We start from the raw sequence: 23,411 nt of genomic DNA, 5'->3' as shown, positions 1-23,411 counted from the left end.
AGTTCAAAAAAAAAGAACAGAATGAATGAACAGGATCTAATTCAAAATATAAGATAATAAAACATATTTCAAAAATTAAAAAAAAAATCAGTGAGGTTGGAGATTGAAATTTTATTTGGGGAAGGCTATCAAAATAGGGCCCATAGGAAAGTAAGTCCCTTTAACTAGAAATATGGAATAACAACACTGAAATGGTGTGCATCTGAAAAGTGAATAAATAGATACTAAGAGCAAGTGAGTCAGAAGCACATGAGCGGTTGAACTCCAGAGACCAGATCAAGCAGTGCTGCTTAATACCATCACATGATCTGCCCCGAGGCCCATATTTAATTAAAATAAGGAGTGGAGCACAGCAAAAACCAGAAGAACACTGTTGCTCTTAGCGGATGGAGCCAGAGGAGTTACAAGTTAAACCTTGATTGCCTGGATCTGTGAGAATTCAGCATGGAATGTCTCTACTGTTGCCTGGGATTTCTGCTTCTGGCTGCAAGACTGCCACTTGATGCTGCCAAATGTGAGTAACTGTCAATTTCTGTATTTTTAACCCATTCTCTCGCTATTGTCTGAAGTGATGGGTTTGTCTGAAGTAACTTTGCCTGAGCCCAAAGTTGGACTTTAGGAAGCATTCACGCTCACTTGTTTCTTCTTCCGAACACCACTGGGGATGTTGAAAGTACAGCAGAATGTGTTCAGTCCCCGTTCTTTGCTCCAGGCTCTTGAAGTGAAAGACGTGCAGCCCCTCTGCTGTGGAGGTTTTTTCTGTCAAAATTGCCACCCACTCTCTTAGAGACATTGGGAGAGTGGGGGGGGGGGGTGGTGAAGGGCACAGTCTCTGGCTTGAGAACACAGCAACGCTACCCACTAAATTTTGTTTTGTTGCCATCCAACAGGATAGAGCCTCAGATGAAATGGGGCCCAAAATCTAATAATCTCAACCCAGAAGCTATTGCCAATCCTGCTGAGGGAATTCCCTGGTGATCCAGTGGTTTGGACTCCATGCTTTCACTGCCGAGGGCCCAGGTTTGATCCCTGGTCAGGGAACTAAGATCCCACAAGCCGCTTGACAAAAAAAAAAAAAAAAAAAAAAATCCTGCTGATAGGTTTTCACAGACCTGCAAGAGTTTGCTGCCACTGTAGTGAGGATACTGAGAAAAGAGCTAAAGCCCTGGGTCTCTTTTCTAGTTAGAGTAGAGGCTGGGGGCTTTTTAACAATGCTGATGTCCAGATCAATGAGATCAGAATCTTTGGAGGTGGGGTTGGAGCATCCTTGTTTAAAAATCTCCTCTTGTGATTGGGACGGAAGCCAGAGCTGCGAGCCACTGAGCTCACCGGCGGTCCACTTGTCCAGCCCAGGGGATGGGCGGCCATGGCAGCCCCTAGCCTCCAGTGGAGTGGGAGAAGGAAGTGAATTAGACATCTCCCAGAAGGTCCACTCCACCTCACTCCAATAGAGTGACAACGTTCCCTGGAGGAAAAGTCCTGATTTTGCCAGACGACTCCACTGGGGGAGGTAGGCGCTGAGAAGGGACCCCCAGTGTGTGCGCCCTGTGCTGGCCGCTTCACTTCAACCAGTCGGGTAGTCCTCACAGCCCCCTTGGCGGAGCAGATGGTCCTCCCACCCTTCAACGGGTGAGGAAACGAGGAGCCCAGGTCGGGCTTTTCACCTGCGGGGCCCAGATCTAAGAGAGGAGGATCCTGGACACACGTGCGCGCGCTCCTCTCACTCCTCCCAGCGGGAGAGAAACGCCCTACAACGAAGCGGTCCTTGCAGAGGGCGATCCCCGGCGGCTGCTGGGTGGAGGAGAAAGAGAGGGGGCCGCTGCAGGCTCGGGGGTGGGGGGCGCTGAGGAGCGGGCGCTGAGCGCGCCCGGAGCCCGCGAGGCTGGGGTCCGGGATGGGGACCTGGGCTGGGGGGAGGGGAGGAGAGTGTCGGGAGGCCAGTTCTGCCGCCAGCGCTGAGGCCGGTGACGGCGCAGGAAGAGGACCCGCGACTTCGACCCGGGAGCCCAGACGCAGGGGCTGTGCCGGCGGGGGGCCGGGCCGGAGAGCGGCGGCCCGGGGTCTGACACTCGCCTGGGCCGCAAGGGGCCTCGCAACAGCCCGGGGAGGCCGGGCAGGCCGGCGCTGTTCCCCTGTCCCGGACAAGGGGGAAGGGCCGCACGGCGGATACGAGGACGAGGAAGGCTTTTGTGGCAGCCGCTGTCCTTCCTGCCAGCCGTGGGGCTGGACCACGAGTGACTCAGCACCCCCGAGCTTTCGCTTCTTTGTTTGCAAAACTGGGTTATAGGGTTCTTGTGACATCAGCTAACAAGTGCCTGGAGTAGGAGTCGTTCGTGGCAGCAACTGTCTTGTCTGCATGTCCCCCACTGCAGGACAGACTCCCACAGAGGTCCGGGGGATGGAGGGACAGAGAGCGGACAGGTCAGTGGGAAGCCCCTGCACCTAATTGTAGCCTGCTGTCCACCAGCAGCCCCTTGCTCTGCTCAGCAAGGCAGATGAGCCTGAGGCCGGCTGGCAGTTTGAGAGGAGGCCCAACCTATTAGCCACGTAACAAAACCTGCTGTGCCTGGCTTCACCTTGCCTTAAGACGAAATATCCTGGCCACAAAAAATAAGGATGGGTAGAATTTAGCAGTATATCAGACAGCAAGGGATTCCTTGCCATTTTCCAGTCATAGCCGTGGTAAAAAGAGGAAGGAGAGGCTATAGACAGAGTAGCTCACAAGCGGCCAAGCCGCCATGTCTCTGCTAGTAGACAGAGCAGGGCGTCCGAAGGGTAGAGGGAACAGCCACAGGGGTGCTGGGTGCGACCCCATTTACCTTCACATCTATTCCCCTCCCCACTTCCTTTTTTAAAGTCTTACTGTTGGGGGTTTTTGATTGTTTATTCTATTTTTTAATTCAACTTTTTTTTTTTTTATTTTATTTTATTTTTTAAAGGGACCGCTATTTATTTATTTATTTTTGTTGTGTTGAGTCTTCGTTTCTGTGCGAGGGCTTTCTCTAGTTGCGGCGAGCGGGGGCCACTCTTCATCGCGGTGCGCGGGCCTCTCACTATCGTGGCCTCTCTCTTGTTGCGGAGCACAGGCTCCAGACGCGCAGGCTCAGTAGTTGTGGCTCACGGGCCCAGTTGCTCTGCGGCATGTGGGATCTTCCCAGACCAGGGCTCGAACCCGTGTCCCCTGCATTGGCAGGCAGATTCTCAACCACTGCACCACTAGGGAAGCCCTCAACTTTTTATTTTGAGGTTATTGTAGATTCACATGCACTTTTAAGAAATAATACAAAGAGATCCCCCGCTATGTACCCTTTACAGGGTTTCTCCCAATGGTAACATCTTGCAAAGTTGTAGTACAATGTGGCAACCAGGACATTGACATTGACACGGTCACAATGCAGAACAGTCACATCACCACAAAGATCCAAACCCACTTCCCTTTCCCACTGCGCCCAACCCCCAGCCCCTGGCAACCACTAATCCATTCTCCAGTTTTATAATTTTGTAACTTCAAGAATGTTAGAGAAATGGAATCATACAGTATGTAATTTAGGGGAGCTGGCTCTTTTTTACTCAACATAATCTATTGAGGTTGTTGTGTATATCAATAGCTAGTTCTTGATCACTGACTGGTATACCTTACTACATGGATGTACCACAGTTTATCCATTTGCCCACTGAAAGATTTCTGGGTTGTTGCAGCTTGGGCTATTATGAATAAAGCTGCTCTGAACATTAATGTACAGGTTTTTATGTGAACATAAGTTTCCATTTTTCTGGTACAAATGCCCATGAGTACAACTGCTTGGTTGCATAGTAATTGCATGTTTAGTTTTACAAGAAACTGCCAAACTGTTTTCCAGAATGGCGGTACCATTTCCACCAGCAGTGTATGAGTGATTCAGTTTCTCTACATCTTCACCTACATCTGATGTCATTTTTTTTTAATAAATTTATTTATTCTATTTTTGGCTGCATTGGGTCTTCGTTGATGTGCGTGGGCTTTCTCTAGTTGGGGCGAGCAGGGGCTACTCTTTGTTGTGGTGCTCAGGCTTCTCATTGTGGTGGCTTCTCTTGCTGCAGAGCACAGGCTCTAGGCATGCGGGCTTCAGCAGTTGTGGCACACGGGCTCAGTAGTTGTGGCGCACGGGCTTAGTTGCTCCGCAGCATGTGGGATCTTCCTGGACCAGGGCTTGAGCCCATGGCCCCTGCATTGGCAGGCGGATTCCTAGCCACTGAGCCACCAGGGAAGCCCCTGATGTCAGTATTTTTAATTTTAGTCTTTCTGATAGGTATGCAGTGATATCTCATTGCGGTTTTAATGTGCATTTACTCACTGGCTAATGATACTGAACATCTTTTCATGTGTTACTTTGCCTTCTGTACATCCTCATCTGTGAAATGTCTGGTCAGGTCTTTTACCTGGATTATTTGATTTTTTAACATTGAGTTTTGAAAATCCTTTATATGTTCTAGATATTATTCCTTTTTTGGAAATGTGGCTTGCAAATATTTTTCTCCCTGCAATGTGCCTTTTTATCCTCTTCACATGGTATTTCACAGAGCAAAATTTTTTAATTTTAATGAGGTCCAATTTATCAATTTCTCCTGTTATAGATTATGGCTTTGGTGTTAAGTCTAAGAATTCTTGCCTACCTAGAGCCTGAAGATTTCTCCTATGCTTTTTACTTTTTTACAGTGCCATGTGTTGAAAGGCTATCTTTTCTCCATTGGATTATATTTGCAAAAATCAGTAGGACATATCTGTGAGTCTATTTCTGGGTTCTATCATCTGTTCTATGGGCCTATGTGTCTATTCTTTGTCACTCGCCTTTTAAGTTTGTATTTTTCCTTGATTTTTGACATTTATTTATTTTTTTAAATTTATTTATTTTTATTTATTTATTTATTTTTTGGCTGTGCTGGGTCTTCGTTGCTGCGCACAGGCTTTCTCTAGTTGCGGTGAGTGGGGACTACTCTTCGTTGTGGTGCCCGGGCTTCTCATTGTGGTGGCTTCTCTTGTTGCAGAGCATGGGCTCTGGAGCATGGGAGCTTCAGTAGATGCGGCGCATGGGCTCTAGAGCACAGGCTCAGTAGTTGTGGCGCACGGGCTTAGTTGCTCTGCGGCATGTGGGATCTTCCCGGACCAGGGCTCGAACCCGTGTCCCCTGCATTGGCAGGCGGATTCTTAACCACTGCGCCACCAGGGAAGCCCAGACTTTTGACATTTAAAATCAGAGGAGAAATCTGTTTTTGGATTATGTTTCTGGAAACACTGACATTCACTCAGGATCTGAGGAAGAGGAAGACTTTGGAAGAGTAGAAAAAACTGATCCTGGGACTCAAAGATGCAAATCTTCATTTCTACTTGATTACAGGTGACTCTGAGTGAATCATATCACTTCTCTAGGCCTGAATTTCTTCATCTGTAAATGAAAGGATTTGAACGAACTATTTTTAGTTCTTTCTATATAGCACATTCTACCATTCCATGACTCAACATTCAACTGAATTTCCAGTAATAATAAACATTTATTGATAAACATAGATTTCCTGCCCTCACTTTGTTCCTTTTTGGGAACATATACTATCTCACAGTATCACAGGACATTTGTTTTTTTGCCTGATGTGAAGGCCCAGAGGAGAAACATGACCTGAAATCCCACAGCCTGTTTCGTAGTGGGTTCTGTAACTTCCAGCTCAATGTTCTTTCCCACTCCATCTGCCTCCATTATAAGAAGGGAATTACGTGCTTCCCCTTCCTCCTACCAGCAAAGAGGAATAGAAGGCAGAGGCTAGTGGCATCCATTCAGTATGGCTTCTCTGAGTACCTTCTAAATACCGCCCCTCATAGGAGGCCTCTTTCAGGATGTAAGAGAAAAGGCAGTGTTTCTGTCTCTGAGTCCATAGCCAGACCAAGACACAAGACCATATGACTAGATGAGACAACAGTTTATAGCAGTGTATGATTAGGGGCTGGCGAGGGTTATAGACAGTGGAGCTTTTGCCTGTGAGTAACAGATACTCAAATAGGTTGAGTAAGACATTTATTGTCTCAATCCACCCAAAGGTAGACAAGGCTGGAGGAAGAGCTCAACAACATTGTCAAGGACTCTTTCTTTTCATCCATCTATTCTGACTTCCTTGGTGTGCTGGCCTGCTTCCTCAGATTTTTGCCCTCATGGTTAAATATGGCTGTCACAGTCCAGGCATCACATCATTATACTACTGTCTCCAAAATCAATTCTCAGGAGGAAAAAATGGAGGTTTTTTTCCACTTTTTTTTAATGATGGAGGAAAATGTTTCCCAGAAGCCTCCAGCAGACTTGCTCTCAGCTCCCGTCAGCCAGGATCTAGTCATCAGTTCCTGCCCAAACTGTAAGGAAAGATAGGAAAGTGATCCTCTGGAATTTTGAATCATTATGGTAAAAACTCTGCAACAAGAGAAAGAGGACAGGTGCAGGCAGGAACTGTCTGCTACAGTCCTCAAAGAAAAGACAGACAATGTGACCACCAGACTTGTCAGGAGAGGCAAAAAGACAGACATCAAGATTGGAAAGAATTTTAAAAGAATTGGAATACTATAAACTTTGGAGCAACCACTCAAAACAAAGAGATATAGCTAATAAGCCAATAATGCAGATAAAATGGAATCCAAAAATAATCCCAATAAGTATAAGAAAAGAAGAAAAAAGGAATAAAGAACAGAATGGATAAATAGAAAACATATAGTAGACAAATCCCACAATATTGATAATTACATTAAATGTAAATTACCTAAACACTCCAAATAAAGGGTAAAAATTATTAGACTAGATTTTTTTTAAAAACCAACAATATGCTGTCTACAAGAAACCCACTTCAAATATAAAAATATTTATAGGTTAAAAGTAAAAGGATGGGGACTTCCCTGGTGGTGCAGTGGTTAAGAACCCTCCTGCAATGCAGGGTACACGGGTTTGATCCCTGGTCTGGGAAGATTCCACATGCCACAGAGCAACTAAGCCCGTGCACCACAACTGCTGAGCCTGCGCTCTAGAGCTCATGAGCCACAACTACTGAGCCCATGTGCCACAACTACTGAAGCCCACGCGCCTAGAGCCCATGCTTCACAGCAAGAGAAGCCACCACAATGAGAAGCCTGCGCACGACAATGAAGAGTAGCCCCCTCTCGCCACAACTAGAGAAAGCCTACGTGCAGCAATGAAGACCCAAGACAGCCAAAAATAAATATAAATAATTAATTTAAAAAAAAATTTTAATATGCAAAAAAAAAAGTAAAAGGATGGAAAAAGATGTACCATTTAAACACTAAGCACTAATATCAAAGTATTCTTCAGAACAAGGAATATTACCAGAGAAAAAGAAAGTCAATTCCTAATGTTAAAAGGGTCAATTCATCAAGAAGACTTAACAATTTAAAATAGAGCTTCAAGATACATAAAGCAAATAATGCCAACTGAAAGACAAAGTTGGCAAATTGGCACATCCATAATTATAGTTGAAGATTTCAACATTCCTCTTTCAGTAACGAAATAACAAGCACACAGAAAATCAACAGGAACAGAGAAGTTGCCAAAGACAATACCAACCAGCCTGACATAAGTGACATTAAAAAAACACAATACCCCACAACTATAGACTACACAACTGTATATGGAACGTTCACCAAGACAGACCATGTGCTGGGCCATAAAAACATTTGTTCAGCAGTGGGCCCTCCAGTACTGGTACACGTCTCCTGGAACCTTGGAGGCATTCCTCAGCCTGGCACTCCTTGAACCAAGTAAACCGTTCAGAATGGAAAAAGATGAAAGACTGCTCTGAAGATCATTGGCATCAGTGTCTTTCCTAATGATAGTGTATCAAATCCAAATATTCAGAAGACATGTTTTGAGAAACCAAATGATGTCTAAGAAATACTGACATTCAAAAATGTTCCTTGATTCACTTAAAGTACATAAAGAGATAGGGTCTGAGTACTTGTATTCAAGGTATTTCTGGTACACATTTATTAAAAAAGCACTTTCTATCTGCTTCACATATTGGAAATATTATGTATGTGCTTTCCAATCTTATGAAGTGAAAAGCTGCTTTAACCATTGTTAGATAATACTAAATGAGAGATGAGGTAGACAAAATAATTTTTTTTTCAAATATTGTTATAGGTGTTCATGATGTGCTGAGCAATGAAAGACCTTCTGGTTATATGCAGGAGCACAAGCAATTAAATGGCTGGTCATCAGATGAAAATGACTGGAATGAAAAACTCTATCCAGTGTGGAAGAGGGGAGACTCGAGGTGGAAAAACTCTTGGAAAGGTAAATCAAAAGACTCAACCAAAACAACTGTAATTTCTTTTTTTTTTAAATTTCAAGTGTACAACATAGTGATTCAATTTTTTTAACTGAAGTATAGTTGATTTACAATGTTGTGTTAATTTCTGCTTACAGCAAAGTGATTCTGATATATATATATGTATATGTTCATATATATATATGAAGACACACATTCTTTTTTTTAATATTCTTTTCCATTATGGTTTATCTCAGGATATTGAATATAGTTCTATAGTTCCCTGTGCTATACAGTAGGACCTTGTTGTTTATCCATTCTATATGTAACAGTTTGTATCTGCCGACCCCAAACTCCCAGTCCATCCCTCCCCCACCTCTCCTCCCCCTTGGCAATAACAAGCCTGTTCTCTATGTCTGTGAGTCTGTTTCTGTTTCATAGATAGGTTCGTGTCATATTTTAAATTCCACATATAAGTGCTATCATATGGTATTTGTCTTTCTCTTTCTGACTTACTTCACTTAGTATGATAATCTCTAGGTCCATCCATGTTGCTGCAAATGGCATTATTTCATTCTTTTTTATGGCTGAATAGTAGTCTGTTGTATATGTGTACCACATCTCTTCTTTATCCATGCATATGTTGATGGACATTTAGGTTGTTCCATGTGTTGGCTACTGTGAACAGTGCTGCTGTGAACATAAGGGTTCATGTATCTTTTTGAATTATAATTGTCTGGTTATATTCCCAGGAGTGGGATTGCTGGGTCATGTGGTAATTCTATTTTTAGTTTTTTGAGGAACTTCCATACTGTTTTCCATAGTAACTGTACCAATTTACATTCCCACTAACAGTATAAGAGGGTTCCCTTTTCTCCACACCCTCTCCAACATTTATTATTTGTAGATTTTTTGATGATGGCCATTCTGACTGGTGTGAGTTGATACCCCATTGTAGTTTTGATTTCCATTTCTCTAATAATTAGCAATATTGAGCATCTTTTCATGTTCCTATTGGCCATCTGTATGTCTTCTTTGGAGAAATGTCTATTTAGGTCTTCTGCCCATTTTCCAATTGGGTTGTTTGATTTTTGTTGTTGAGTTGCATGAGCTGTTTGTATATTTTGGAAATTAATCCCTTGTCAGTCACATTGTTTGCAAATATTTTCTCCCATTCCGCAGGTTGTCTTCTAATTTATGGTTTCCTTTGCTGTGCAGAAGCTTGTAAGTTTGATTAGGTCCCATCTGCCAAACAGCTGTAATTTCTTATTTCAGTTAGCCTTGTAGATTGTAGACTCTGAGATCACAGGGATCATGGTGCTTCCATGAATGACAGTACTCTAGTTACCAAGTGGGAGGCACCTGGATTTGGCAATCTGTCCTTTATCTCAACAATATCACTTTCTAAATTCCTCTCCCCCACCACACACACAGTAAAATCGCCTTAGAAATTTCCAATTGGTGCCTCTTGGAAGATTTTGAAGAGCAAACAGGTTTGGCCTCAAACTTAAGTAACTGATGTGGGAATGGTCATCTTCAGAAGTTCTGAGACCCCAGGGCACTTTGGTCATCTCAAAAGTGTGGTTTGTCAGAAAGTTAATATTTTTCTGTTCATATCAAAAACCAATGAATCCTTCAGTCATTGGTTTTGAAATTAAAAATTGCAAACCTTTAATACCTGTCTCTTCAATCCAATTAAATAAATTTTTAATTATTTTAAGTAAATGTTCTTTCTGTGGTTAGAGAATTCTTCAATTGGTCTGACTTTTTAAGTTTGTCTTCTGGAATGTTGTACTCTGACAGCAAAAGTTAAGAATCCTGCAAATAGTTTGTAAAGAGGCATAAGGATCCTCTGGTTCTTATTTGTAGATTTAACTTTACTTTTATTTGTTTATCAATGAAAGGGAAAACAGGTGTTTGATTGAGCTCCACTTTTCTATGCCCTAGGAGGCCGTGTGCAGGCACTTCTGACCAGTGATGCACCAGCACTGGTGGGCTCAACTATAACATTCGCAGTGAACCTGGTATTCTCCAGATGCCAACAGGAAGATGCCAGTGGCAACATAGTCTATGAGAAGAACTGCAGAAATGGTAAGGAATGTTAGTCACATCACAGGAACACGCTAGTTCTCCTAACTACTGGAGACCCTCCTCATAAACCTTAATGCTCACAGGTACTTCTGTAAATGAAAGATGCTGCAGTTGTCCCTTGTCACCGCCTCCTCAAGTTGGATAACAGGGGATGTGAATATGTCCCTCCATCAACATCAGCCAAACCCATTTCGGCCAACTGGTGTCTCTCTGCTACTTGGAACTCTCCTCAAATCTACATTGTCAGGCTTGGCCTTTTTTTTTTTTGGCTGCCCTTTGCTGCATGTGGGATCTTAGTTCCCCGACCAGGCATTGAACCCATGCCCTCCTCCCCTGCATTGGGAGCTCGGAGTCTTAACCACTGGACCACCAGGGAAGTCCCTAGGCTTGGCCTTTTCTTAGTGTCCAGTTGATTGGAAAGAGAATACCTTGTTGGTTCTCAGATTTTGGTTTTATTACTTGGAATTCTTCTGGCTACTCAAAGAATAGTCAATTTGACAGATCTTTGTTAATCAGATAGGTTTCTGCTCACAAGAATTCCTTAAGCTGTGTGCCTAGCACAAATGCTAAGATGTGTCTATCTTGGTTTTGCTTTGCTCTTAGTTAAAGCAGATAAGCTCTTTGCCCATGTTAAAGAGCACAAATGACTACAAATACATCAAGGGGGATTATCTTGTTTGAACTGTACAGCCTTAACAACTCAAGTAATTACTGAGATTCCTCAGTCAGTAACAAGGCTAATAAGTGCAGTTATGATCTGATTTTATTACTTAGAACTTCTATGAAACAGTCGATGTGTTTATTTCTTATTAATTCATCATCTGCCTATGAAGAAAACAATAAATTCTGTGTAGAAAGAGTTTGATAATTAAAAAGTGCTGTTTATAATCGTCTGTAATTTTTCTTTCTTTCTAAAAAAGTTAATTCTTATGAATGTTTCAAATGACAATCTAGCCCTCTGAGCACTTTTATATGAAAGAGTCCTTGTGACTTATGAAAAGTTATATAAAGTATATATCACCACTAGAAGAAACTAGAATTTTTGAAGAAATGACTAATTCCAGGTGTAAGACAGGGAAAGTACCATGTGAACCAGGGACATCTTGTGCCAGAAAACAAGGGAGTAATGGGGACATGTCACAGGGACACAGAAGGCAGCTTGAGGGGCTCCTACTGGCCATGTTTGGGACAATTTAAGAATAAAAAAAATAATGGCTGTAGTAGATTGATAAATATAAAGTCTCTTCATAAATGTCAGTGACATAAAAAAAACGAGGGTGAGGGGATTGTTCTAGATGAAAAGATATTGATCATGACTTGTTTAGAATGGAAAACTGATGTTTTCCAAAACATACAGAAAAGTAGAAAGCAGGTACTTCGAGAGTCAACAAATTTAACATTTTTTTCCTGTTTCCGTCTATCTATCTATCTACCTATCTAGGTATCTATCATCTATCTATCTATATTTCTAGGTATATTTCTTTTTTTTTTTCTGAATCATTTGAAGAAACAAAATAGCCAAATGTATGATGTGACCCTTGACTAGATTGTGGTAGGCGTGGCGATGACGTGGTTAGGTAGGAGAATGTCCTTATTCTTCGGAGATGTGTGCTGAAGTCTCTAGGAGAGGAGAGTCATAATGTCAAATGAGTCAGGGAAAAAAAGCTACAGACAGAGAGAGTGTATCAAAGTAAAAAGATACAGCATCCCTCAGTTTGGTTTGAATATTCTTGTGATTTGGAGACCCCATATGAAGATAAACATATTAAGTGATAGCTCTAAATTTCCTGGAAAATTGCTTTATATAAAACTCATTGAGGCCTTCCGTGGTGGCACAGTGGTTAAGAATCCGCCTGTGAAGGCAGGGGACACAGGTTCGTGCCCTGGTCCGGGAAGATCCCACATGCTGCAGAGCAACTAAGGCCGTCCGCCACAACTACGGAGCCCGCACGCCACAGGTACTGAAGCCCATGCACCTAGCGCCCATGCTCCGCAACAAAAGAAGCCACAGCAATGAGAAGCCCGCGCACCACAATGAGAGTAGCCTCCACTCACCTCAACTAGAGAAAGCCTGTGTGCAGCAATGAAGACCCAAGGCAGCCAAAAATAAATAAATAAAATAAATTTATTAAAAAAAAAAAAACTCATTGAAACATAACATGTAGGCAGAAAAATGCACAGGTTGTAAAGGTACCATTAGATGAATTCTGAATATTAGGGTTTTAGTTGCCCAACCATATTTAAACGAGTTATGAAAAAATATGAAAATGTGTTGAATTCAATGAAGAGCATTGAGCGTTCTGAGTCAATCATGGCGTGTTCCTTTCTCTCTTTAGATACTGGTCCATCTCCTGACCCGTATGTTTACAACTGGACGGCATGGACAGAGGACAGTGACTGGGGAAATGGCACCAGACACGGCCATCACGGGAAGCCTTTCCCGCACCCCCCGAAATGGAATTTCGTCTATGTGTTCCACACACTGGGTTGGACTTTGACAAACCCCCTTAGCTTCTTCTTTACCTTTCCTTCAAATTTTAAATTTTTTCTCTTTCCGTATTCTATAACTGAGAATTACAACACTGGGAGTTTAGCAACAGTTACTCTTTTAACTTTCCTTAGCTGGAGTGGAGGGTGAGGGATAAAAGTTAAATCTGGGTTAGCCTTGCCATATCTCCAGGATATCAAATAATTAAAAGGAGAAAAAGACAGGTTCAGCTTTCTTTTTTTAAAACAAAGCTACTCAGGGACTTCCCTGGTAGTCCAGTGGCTAAGCCTCCGCGCTAACAATGCAGGGGGCCCGGGTTCGATCCCTGGTCAGGGAACTACGATCCCACATGCCGCAACTAAGAGTTCGCATGCTGCAACTAAAAATCCCGTGTGCCGCAACAAAGATCCTGCACACAGCAACAAAGATTCCGAGTGCTGCAACTAAGACCCAGCACAGCCAGATAAAAAAATAAATATTTTAAAACGAAGCTACTCAATTTTTTTCCGTCTAAAACAGTAATATGAAAAATAATATTTATTTATTTGAACCGCACACAGATGGGCATTTGTTGATTTATTCTTTAATTTTTTTAATGTTTTTAAAAGAATTTTAAGAATTTAACTTATGCTCTTTGTAGGAAATTTGGAACATGCAGAAACACACAAATGAAAAATCAGTCATCATAATTCATACCAGAGATTATCATTGTTAACATGATGGTGTTTTCTCTACTAGTATTTCTTTCTTTCTTTTTTCTTAGTATTTTTTGATTAAGATCATAAAATATATACATTTTGATCAGTATCATGAGCATTGGCTAAAATTCTTGCACGGCTTGTGGGATCTTAGTTCCCTGACCAGGTATCAAACCCAGGCCCCAGCAGTGAAAGCACCGAGTCCTAACCACTGGACCGCATGGGAGTTCTCTAAACTTTTTTATATACGTTATTTTAATGACCGCATAATATTCTATTGAGTAAAAGTAAAATAATCTAACTACTCTTCTTCTTTGACATAGCCTACCCTCTTTTTATTTTTTTTTAACCACAAATGGTATCCACTTTGCTTTACTATTAGTGAAGTGATTTTTTTTTTTTAAGGAGGACTAAATTTAGGTTATTATTAGCAAAGCTGCTAAATTCTTAGTTAAAAATCTTACCAGGTGCCACCTGGCTCTGAGTATTTCAAATCTGCTACCAATCATGCAGACTCCAAATTTCTAAATGTTTGGTCTGTCTTCATGAATTACAAACAGCTTCTCTTTCTTCAATTAACTTATTTATAAATCAAAATAACATATTAATAATACATGGTCCAGTTGAACAGAGTACAAAATATATAACAAATGCTATGCTTGTCTATTTAAATCAGCTGATTTAAAGCCGACTTTTTTCATTCCCTTCATGGCCCTGTCAGTGAATTCCCCAAGTGTCATGATTTCTTTGACCTGACAGTTTGCATGGAGTCACTTAGGCTCACTAACACTCCAGATTCTGTTTCGCCTAGTTAACGTCCATTAACTTAACTAGTTAAGATGTCTTTATTTAACATCAGTTTCCAGCCCAGAAACCGCTGTTTTCCTAACAAGACGGTTTTGAATTTCCATCTTCTGCTGAGGTCTCAGAGTTAACTAATATTTTTCCTCAGCTAAGCGCTGCCTCTGTGCTCGGTGCCAGAACTAACATTTCCTCACGTATCACTAATTCCAAGAGACACCTCTTCCCCCTATAACCGCTAACAGAACTGCCTCTGCATTTCAAGGTAAAGGGGGATCGCAAGCCTTTCCTGACACTTTGTTATTTTTGGGGCTGCAACTCGCGCCGTGTGAGACCTTACTTCCCCGACCAGGGATTGAACCCGTGGCCCCTACAGTGGAAGCACAGAGTCTTAACCACTGGACCGCCAGGGAAGGCCTCCCTTTCCTGACCCCTCTGACCATGTGATGAACATGGTCTTTAAACATCCCCATCTCACAAGCATCCATCTTACAATACTTGTTGTTTCAATGACACACCTGTGCCAGGTGCCTCAAAAGGATTAGAAAAATCCTTGAGCCCTGAAGGAGAGGAATTACTTTCACTAGCTAGCCAGTGGCAGTTAGATTTAGGTTAGAGTGGGAGAAAGAAAAAGAAGGACTCAAGGGCCCTAGAAATGTTAATGGAACTACTCCGTTCCTTTTTATACCCACCATACCCTGTTTCTTTTTCATTACTTACTGCATTTTTATATACAAATACTACTAGAAGGTAGAGGATTCTAGTTCCCTAAAAGAAAAAAAAAAGTTGCTTAACAATATAGCTGAACTACTAATATTGTTACAAAAATAAGGTAGATTTTTGGATATATTTTTAACTCCCTTGGACACCTACATTAAAGGTACTTTCTGTGGGAAACATATGTATTTCAAGTGCCAGATCACTTCCTTCTAAAAATTATTTATTTGTAAACTAAGGACTAATGGCATTATCCCACTAAACAGCTCTTTTCATTTTAATCAACTATATACAATTACATTTGTTTGTGAGATTGTTTTGTAAGGTTTTATATAAAAATGAGCACCGCCTTCTTTTCTGAAGGAGCCAGGACTGCATTCCCATCCTGTTTTTCCTTTCCCAGAACTATCTCTAAATTGCAGTTGTTATGCTTTAAGAAACATCAACTTTCTATAATGATCATATAATGTGGCCAATAACTAAACATTTCCATCCTCTCAAAGGTCAGTATTTCCGGAAACTGGGACAGTGTTCAGTGAGAGTTTCTATAAACACAGCCAATGTGACTCTTGGCCCTCAAATCATGGAAGTAACTGTCTATAGAAGACAGCGACGGGCATACGTTCCCATAGCAAAAGTGAAAGATGTGTATGTGGTAACAGGTGAGTGGAATTAATTCTAAATTAACTGAGCATGAGGCACTTAGTTCTGGTGATGTTAGTGGGTTAGAAAGAATTAGAGCCAAGTATTCTGGGTTAGGTTAAATGTCATCTGGACTCCTTCTCAACCTTATATATTTAATAACATATTCCATCTATGTTTTCCAGAATCACCTGGGAAAACTCTAGGAAACTTGTATAAGAAAAGGGAAAATGATGCTGAATTATCCCTAATTTTAATTTCTAAACTAAAAACAAAGTCATCCACTTAAAGTCAAGCAATGGTGACTTTCTTTCTTCCTTTCTTTTTTTTTTTTTTTTTTGGATGTATCTTTTAGATCAGATTCCTGTATTTGTGACTATGTCCCAGAAGAACAATCGAAATTCATCTGATGAAACCTTCCTCAAGGACCTCCCCATTACGTTTGATGTCCTGATTCATGATCCCAGCCACTTCCTCAATGAGTCTGCCATTTTCTACAAGTGGAACTTTGGGGATAATACTGGTCTGTTTGTTTCCAACAATCACACTTTGAACCACACCTATGTTCTCAATGGAACCTTCAGCCTCAACCTCACTGTGCAAGCTACAGTGCCTGGACCTTGTCCTTCACCTTCACCCAGACCTCCAAAAACCACCCCTTCTTTGGGTAAGTGTTTTCCAGGTCATTTTTGTTGTCAGGGTTCCTTAACAGCTAGAAAAAAAATTCATGTGGGTTGTATAATCAGATCCTTAATTAAAGAGATTGTGTAAAGACTCTGCAATAATTTCATTTTCTACCTGTTAATTTCCTTTAGCTACTTGATCACTATTTTTAGTTGTTAGAGTATGGAAGAAAGGAGAATGTGTTTAAAGTCACTTGGTGACTCGTATACAGCTCCTTGACCTTCCTAATTCTCACTGGCCCTTATTACGTGTACAGATGCTTTCCCCCTTCTAGCCTGTCACATTTCTGTTTGCCTCCCTTTTTTTTTTTTAGTTAAGAGACATTGACCCCTTGTAAACATTCAGGCCATCCCACTGTCCTTCCTCCCCCTCCCACATTTCCTTCCCATTTCCATTCTCCTCCCCACCATGCCCACATCCACCCCACGTCCCATGAAAACTCAGCCACTCTTAAATGTAGCTTACAGATAGGCTCGAAAAAGAATGCACCTTGAGAATATTTCTTGGCTGGCAGGCTGGAAAGATTCCAGACACTAAAATTATTCTAGATATAAGGCATGATTACTTAAATCCCACCTTCTAATAATAGTATATGAGGTCATTCAAGAAGTTCTTAAGAGTTTACTTTGTGAAGCATTAGCTTCCATCTGATTCTACACCCTACCCCACACCATTACCATCCTTCCCCCTCTCAGCCATGAGTACATTTTACCATCCCGGCATCCCGGGGATGGTAATAGACTGACATCCTCTCACTGGACACTAGAGGGCACCATCACCAAGTCCGGACAGAACACTCGATGATGATGTCCAGACTTGTTGCAATTGGTTTTTTTACCCAAACCTGTTAGATATAGATAATAAACTGTTATTAATAAGCGTGTTATTAATAAAAAATATCTTACTAAGTCAAGCATATCTAAAGCAAGACACTATAAGTTATTACCGATTTTGCTTAATTCTTTCTTGGAATGTTTTAAATTATAAAATTAATGCATGTCCCTTAATAAAAATTCAAATAGAGAAATTTCAAATAAAAGTGAAAGTTCCTCTTCATGCTCTCCTCCCGAGAGTTAAAACCTGTTAAGGGTTGGTAGTGTTTCTTTCCAGATCTTTTTCTGTATATTTACAAACATATTCTATAAATACATATAGGATTTGTGGTTTTGATTTTTAGGTAGATGGGTTCATGAAATATGTATTCCACAGTTTACCTTTTTTCATTTAACAAACATCATAGACATCTTCCCATTATCAGTACATGTAAGTCTAACTCACTTTATTCAGTGGCTTATTTATTTAACCATTCTCTTACTGGTAGATGATTCAGTTAATCCTAATTCCAGTTGTAAATATAACTGCATTGAACAACTCGAAACATATAGCTTTGTTCTGATATTTCTGTAGGAGAGTCAATTTATTTATCTACAAGAATTGGTCTTCCTTACAAATAAGCAGACCAGGTGTAAAATTCAAAATAAATTACAAGTGCTTGTTACATCTGTCTAGAAATTCCTGAATGGTAAAAGTCTTAATGTTAGGTTATTTAATGTTAGTCTATCTTGAATTGCATTTTTATAAAGCTAGCTTATTTTTCTTAGAACATATTTGTATCATAACATGCAAAAAAATATATTTTAAGTCAGTGAAAGAGTATTTTAAATTTGTTATTATTTTCTATAGGTCAGACCATAAGATATAAGGTAGCAATTTGTTAAATTTGTTGAATTTGTTAAATTTCATAGTGAAAGGAAGCTGCCTGGCTTTATCTAAAGGTGTTAGATCAACCATAATCAACCCCAAAATGCCTTAAAGCAGCTGTGAGACTTAGGGAATGGAGGGATGGGACCCAAGGTGATGATAGGAGTCAGCCCATGACTTGAGAAAGGGGTTGGGGTACTTGTCCTCTGGAAGAGAGAACATTTTCAGCTATGCAGAGCATATTAACAGGCTTGGATTATTGAGCACTGGATTATTATTTGACCAAAAATTATATTGTCTCTGCTATAGTAAGTGGCTTCAAAATAAGTACAGCTATTAAATAGAAACCAAATGCAACCACAGGAGTAAGACAGAAGCAGAGCTGAAGTGGTGATTCAGGAAGATAATTACATTATAGGGCAGACAGGTATGCACTAGTTTTAAGCCACAGAATTCTCCTCCCTTAGCTAACCGTGCCATTGATCATTTCTGTGTACAAATCTAAAAAGAAAAACCTTTGTAAGACTGATGCACAAATCTAAAAAGAAAAACCTTTGTAAGACTGATGCACAAATCTAAAAAGAAAAACCTTTGTAAGACTGATGCTAATCAGTGTAATATTATATATAATATGTATATATCATATATATATATCATATCATGTAGAACTTTTCAACTTTCCCAAAGAATCAAAGGATCTCATACCATTCTCTGAGTAACATGGACATAAATAGTGAATTAAGTAGGACGCTTACCTTCTTCCCCATCTGTCTATTAAGGTGTTAGTTATTCTCCATTAGCCCTTTAATCATACCTTGACTTTATATGTATAGATATAGATTTGACATTGTACATACATCTGCAAAACTCCACATGCATTATGATAAGCATTCTACCAAAGGTAAAATCATGGACATTTATTAGTCATTTTTTATGAGAAGTTTTATTTTAAAAGATGGCAGGGTCATGATTCCATGCTCTAACTTGACAGCTAAATTTCACCTGTCAAGACCTTCAAAAGGAGTTTTCTAGGGAAGAGCCAGCCATCTTTAATACCCTTCACAAACATACTTTTGCTTCGGAGCCCATCAGTTAAATCTCAGAATAGGATGAATGATTACCCTGTAACTTCCACAGGACCACCGTGAAACTCAGGGGACACAGCCAACCCTGCCATAGCCAAGCCTGCTGATAAACCACTGCATCTGAATCTGGCATGGCATCAGAACCTTTCTGGGTTTTACCCAAACAACATTTCCCAAAGTGTGTGCCGTGGGGCACTAGTTTCCAGAGATGCTCTGAGAACTGCTCTGCGAAGGTCCCTCTGAGCAAAGGAGCATGACAGGCACATTCATTCACCCACTAGAGGCTCCGAGGAGCCCTGGAGAAGTCTCCCAATTGGCTTCATACTTACATATCCCTATGTTAGAGATGCAGCTCTTATGAAGCTTTGATTCCCCCCAAACTGGGTCCATTTTCATGCCTTTGGAAATTTGAGACAGTAAGGTTGTATTCTCAGTATTATATTTTCTTTCCAGTCTTTTTATCTTGTTAATGGAACACCAACACCTTAATTAGAGCTTTTTAAATTGTAACTAATAGAGCATTAAATTCTTTGCTCTAATCACACTCGAAGGGTTATTTTTCAACAGCATCTTGTATTCACTCCTTTCCTTCCCCACACCTCAGCTCATCATAGTGACTGTATGACTTCTAGACTGTAAACTTAGGATCTATGAGACATTCAAACAGGGAAGGAATTGCCTTTTTCCATGTTGTTTCCTTCTTATCATTTAAAATTATCCACCTTAACATTTAAAATTACATATCTTATTACATATATATGTTATAGCACATCTAAATCTACATAGATGTAGAGAAGTACATATTGGGATAAGGAAACGGATATTTATTAAGTACTTCCTATGTGGCAGATATGAGAAGCAAGTTTTATATACCTTATTTTATTTAAGTTTTATAGTTCAACTCTAGTAGGTCAGTAAGTATTGTCCCTATTTTACAGATGAGCAAATTGAGGAAGGAGAGGTTAAATGACATGCCCGTGGCCTCAAACAACTCAAAACAAGGGACCTAGAATTTGAGCCCAGAATACCTTCCTCCAAAATTACAATATAATATTATCTGTTGTGGCCTGCTTTATTTCATCATGATTGTTGTATTACACATTTTAATATGGCTTCCACCTTTCATTTGCTATTTGTGCTTGAACAAGATAGGGGATTGTGTTTACTTACATAATTTAACAATTTTATAATGCCGTATAGCTCTCACATCTGTATGAATTGTTATACATTTAGTTCAAATTTCTGCAGCAATTTAATAGTATAGAATTCTTGATGTTTTTCTAAAGAGCAAGTAGACAAATGTTTAGATCTTTGGTAATATCATGTACATCTTTTACATTCTCAGCAACTACCCTAAAATCTTGTTATTCAGACTCTCCAGTACCTGCTGGTGACAATGCCCTGGAGCCGAGGGAGATTCCTGATAAAAACTGCTATATTAACAGATACGGCTACTTTAAAGCCACCATCACAATTGTAGGTAAGACCATGGAGGAAAGATGTTAGAATCCACCTTGGGTCCCCCACTCCCTTACCTGACTCTGGAGGGGTGAGGATGGGGAGCAAGGGCACCCACTCTCTGTCCAAGGTGGTACCACGTGTGCACAAGCAAAGACTCCACTAGTTTCTAGATTTCCACCTGCCTTCCCGGCCTTCCTTAGACATCCTGGTGGAAGTGAGCCCTCTGTGAGGCCCACAGAGCAATGAGCCTGCCAGGGGGGCCTGGACCTCCCACCCTGTGCAGTTCAGAAACCTGAATGAATGTGGCCTGAAGGAAGGCCAGTTGCAAATTCTCACAGCTCCCACTTTCTTCCCCCGGGTGATTTCACAAAGTCACACCTCCTGTGTGTAAGAAAGAGGGTGGAACAGGGCCACCACACCGGGCTGTGCACTTGGGGTGCTGCTCACAAGTGCCCAACAGAGGAGACGGCTGGGGCTAAAACCCACCTGGTGGTCCAGGGGCTATGACTCCGCCTTCTGATGCAGGGGGTGTGGGTTCGATCCCTGGTCAGGGAGCTAGGATCCCACACGTCTCGCGGCCAAAAAGCCAAAAACATAAAATGAGCAATATTGTAACAAATTCAATGAAGACTTTAAAAATGGTCCACATTAAAAACAAACAAACAAAAAAATCTAAATAAATAAACCCCAAGCTGTGCCTACTGGGGCTGAGCCACTTGGGCAGGAGAGACAGCGGCCGAGGCCTGAGCCTGGGCCTGCCCCCCTTCAAGGTCATCTTTCCCGGAAACACCTCCTCGAGTGGGTGCCGCCTCCTGACACACACACAGGCTCCAGGACTAAAGATCGAGGTTGGGCTAAAGAGCTGTTCAGTTTGACTTTGAAAATGCTGCCTGGACATGTACCCAAAGCTCTGGGGTAGATTCCCGGGTCTGGGGTGGTGAGAAGCTGAGTCCGTCTTGCTTGGCCTTCTGATTTATTACGAAGTGGTTTGGTTTGGTTTGCGTTGTATTTTGATGTGTTTTTCTGCGGGGCATTGTTCCATTAGAGGGAATTCTAGAGGTTAACATCATCCAGGTGACAGCTGTCCTGATGCCCGTGCCACAGCCTGACAACCCCCTGGTGGATTTCATCGTGACCTGCCAAGGGAGGTGAGTACATTATCTCCAAGAAGGGGGCCAAATGAGGACCCCAGGCTGAACAAAGGCCTTCATACCCCTCTCCCCTTTAAAGTTGATTTGGATTCTAGTTCCTCAGCAAGCCAGGATGAGGACGGACCCTCCCAGGTGCTCTCAAGCGTGCACTTGCTTTGCTAGAGTTGAGCAATGCTCATCACCTTTAACTGTTGAAGAAGAATTACTGATTGAACACTTACTGTGTCCTTCACATTTTACTTCTGTTTTCATGTCAAATCCTCACACAATTGTATGAGTCTGCTCATTTACACCAGTGATAATAGTACCTCCCTAGGTGGCGGGTACCTGGCAGAGCAAGCTTCCCGGGTTGAGGTCTGGCTCAGAGCCTCTTAAACTCCCTGAGGCTCCTCCGGAGTCAGGGGAGGCAATGTGGAAGCGCTGTGTCCTTGTGCTAAATAGTACCAATGCCTGATCATCCTGTCTCGCTTTAAAACTTACAAAGCTCTTTCTAATGCATTATATAATTTGACTTCCTAATGTTTGGTTATAACTATAGATAATAGACTGAATATAAACTAATTAATATATAAATACTATATCAATTAAGCCATTAAATATGTGAATGACTTACTAATTTACATATAAGTCAATCAAGTAATTAAAATGTATGTGTATGTGATATATAAATTAATCAAGAGAATGGGCTGGTATAAAAATGAGGCCTTATTTGATCAAAAAGGATAGCTCCAGGGAATTCCCTGGTGGTCCAATGGTTAGGACTCTGCTCTTCCATTGCAGGGGGCACGGGTTCAATCCCTGGTCAGGGAACTAACATCCCGCAAGCCGCGGGGTGCACCCAAAAAAAAAAGGGGAGGATAACTCCAAAGCTCTTTGGATTGGAGAGAGAATGGGATGAGGATGACAGAAAGAGAGAAAACCCTGACTGAGGACGTGAAGCTGCTTCAAGAGGCCAGGGGCCAGGTGAGAAGAGAGCATGAACTCATCTAATTTCCCACGCCCTCATCAGGCCCAGCTTCAGAGCCTGGTCTCTCCATCCAGCAAGTCTACTCAGAAGTGAGACAGTGGCTAAGACAGTAACGCATGGTAGCCGAGTGGTTACAGGGACAGCTGCCAAACCTCTTTTATTCAAGTCCCAGCTCCACCTCTAACTGCTTTTTTAACCTGGGGCCAGAGATCTCCCCTCCCAGAGCTGGTTTGTCACCTGCTGCATTAGGATAATATTACTTTCCTCATCAGGTCGTTGAGAGGAATACACAAGACTATATCACTTATCAGAAACTCAGTGCCTTGCACACAGTAGCTGCTGCATAAACAGCTCTGGTTGCTGCTGCTGCTGTTGTCATATCTCTGCAGGAGGCCACGCAGGGCCGACTGGCATTTAATACTACCTTTGCCTAACACCTAAGCCATCTGCATCTTTGGGCATCTAGGGAGCCAAAAAGGAGAGGGAAGTTCCCAGCAGCCCCTTGCCTTGGGGGACATAATTTCTTCCTCCTCCAGCAAGAGGGGCTCATCTTCCTGAGGATACAAAAGAAACAGTGTCTCACACCCAGGCTTGTTTAAGAGTAAATTAAGATCTCACATGCCGCGGAGCAAC

General features: G+C 41.5%; 1 protein-coding gene across 4 annotated transcripts in view; it reads left to right on the top strand.

The window, feature by feature from the left end:
• The first annotated feature begins 246 nt into the window (after positions 1-246).
• GPNMB (glycoprotein nmb) overlaps positions 247-23,411 on the top strand; it is a 28,633-nt gene continuing 5,468 nt past the window's right edge. For 2 of the 4 annotated variants that reach the window (XM_082398396.1, XM_082398399.1), the window contains exons 1-8: positions 279-514; positions 8,166-8,318; positions 10,240-10,383; positions 12,720-12,869; positions 15,591-15,749; positions 16,085-16,396; positions 20,545-20,679; positions 21,706-21,808. In XM_082398396.1, coding sequence (XP_082254522.1) covers positions 445-514; positions 8,166-8,318; positions 10,240-10,383; positions 12,720-12,869; positions 15,591-15,749; positions 16,085-16,396; positions 20,545-20,679; positions 21,706-21,808 — 1,226 coding nt within the window. In that variant the 5' untranslated portion in view covers positions 279-444. Of the gene's footprint in view, positions 515-2,275; positions 2,422-8,165; positions 8,319-10,239; positions 10,384-12,719; positions 12,870-15,590; positions 15,750-16,084; positions 16,397-20,544; positions 20,680-21,705; positions 21,809-23,411 lie in introns of those variants that run through there. The other 2 variants (XM_082398397.1, XM_082398398.1) reach the window with 2 other exon arrangements.

Source organism: Balaenoptera borealis, assembly GCF_965194805.1.
Source record: "Balaenoptera borealis genome assembly, chromosome: 7".
Lineage (NCBI taxonomy): Eukaryota > Metazoa > Chordata > Mammalia > Artiodactyla > Balaenopteridae > Balaenoptera > Balaenoptera borealis.
The sequence above is the reverse complement of the archived record's forward strand: the minus strand, read 5'-3'. Positions and strand labels throughout refer to the sequence as shown.